Genomic DNA, 1,587 nt, shown 5'->3' on the forward strand with positions numbered 1-1,587 from the left:
GAGCACTCATTTCCCTGGAAGAGTCAAAGTGTGTGTGCGTGGGGACTGGAGAGCACTCATTTCCCTGGAAGAGTCGCCGTCTTGTGATTTTATTCTCCCAGAGAAACTGAGGCTTCATCCACGGATGAAGTGAGCAGGTCACTGATTTTCTGTTTCTCCGATGGTCAGAGGAGAGGATCAATAGCTATTTCAGTAAGATTTGGATTTGAATGCCTTTAGGAGGGATGAAAAGGTAGTTTCCTGCTGCCCTGCTTGGTCCATGCAGGCTCTGAGTGTGCTGGAGGTGAACCAGATGATAGAAAAAGAACTTCAAGTTCAAGCAAGGCCTTCCCTTGCCCTGGGTACAGTGTGATGGGTGAAGCCAGGCCCTTCCTCCAGCCCTGTGACCATCCAGCCACAGCAGGACACACTGCATAAGTAATTGGTCTAGTGGGGAAAAACTTTCTAAACCCAGAAGTTAAACCAAGTGTGTATTAGCACTCACATTTTACAGTGAGGACACTCGGTTTAAAGGAGATGATGTATATAAAAGCAGTCCATTCTAGATCTGTAGGCACTTAGCTTTACTGTTGTTATTAATTGTATGCTTCTATGTATGACATCTTTAATTCTTACTTTTTTAGGGCGCTATAGGGATTGCATGTGAGCTGAATGTGCACAGACAGACATCTTTCTTGTCGTTATTTCCTCAGTACTGTATTTACATAGCATTTGCATTGTATTTGGTATCATAAATAATTCTTGCTTTCTAGAAGAAATGGTTTCAAAAAGGGAATAGTACGGTTAAAGGTTTTGACACAAGGCATTCTTTGTAGACCTGTTTGAAAGCAACCTCAGTCTCAGTAATGTTTGTGCCTTCTCTTTAGAATCCGGATATGGTCAAGGCCAAGCTGATCTCTCGGATGGCTAAAATGGGCCAGCCCATGCTGCCCATCCTTCCACCGCAGCTGGATCCCAATGACTCAGAAACGGAAGTATGTCCCCTTGACTGTATTAAAATGCATTGTACAGGTGCTGCCATCTTCTGTTTCTTTGGTTGAAATAAGTTCCTTCCTTTCCTACATGAGATCACTATGGGTACATGTCTTTCTTCTGTAATTCGGCCTTCCCCAAATGGAGGTAAATCCTACACCTCTGGCTCAAGAACTGGACCGTTTATTTAGAGAGGTTTGGTTAGTGTTCATGTACCACGATCTGGAATCTGTATTGCTCATAATCTTTACATGTCTGTCTGGAATAAATCTGCTTCATGTTGAGAAAAAAGAATCAGTCTTCAGACAGGATTTACAATCAACAGCAGGCACTCTAGTCTACTTTTTAAAAGTTTCTTTTGCTCTTTAAAATTTTATACACACACACACACACACACACACATATGTATATGGATGTTTTGCCTGCATACATGTCTACAGGTGCTCAATTCTTTCTTTTCTTCCTTCAAGACTGAGTCTCACCATTTTGCCTACTCTGAACTCCTGTGTTCAAGTGATTCCCTCCCTCAGCCCCCCAGTGTATAGCACTGTAGGCACATGCCACTACTTCTCAGCCCCCCAGTGTATAGGACTATAGGCACACACCACTACTTCT

At 43.0% G+C, this 1,587-nt stretch overlaps 1 protein-coding gene across 4 annotated transcripts in view; it reads left to right on the forward strand.

Moving 5' to 3' along the window:
- Positions 1-1,587, forward strand: part of Fkbp15 (FK506 binding protein 15) — a 69,509-nt gene that overhangs the window by 38,096 nt on the left and 29,826 nt on the right. For all 4 annotated transcript variants that reach the window (XM_005352634.3, XM_026782095.1, XM_013348231.2 and 1 more), the window contains exon 12: positions 867-974. In XM_005352634.3, the coding sequence (XP_005352691.1) occupies positions 867-974 (108 nt within the window). The remainder of the gene's footprint in view (positions 1-866; positions 975-1,587) is intronic.

This window comes from Microtus ochrogaster, chromosome 10, assembly GCF_000317375.1.
Source record: "Microtus ochrogaster isolate Prairie Vole_2 chromosome 10, MicOch1.0, whole genome shotgun sequence".
Taxonomy (NCBI): domain Eukaryota; kingdom Metazoa; phylum Chordata; class Mammalia; order Rodentia; family Cricetidae; genus Microtus; species Microtus ochrogaster.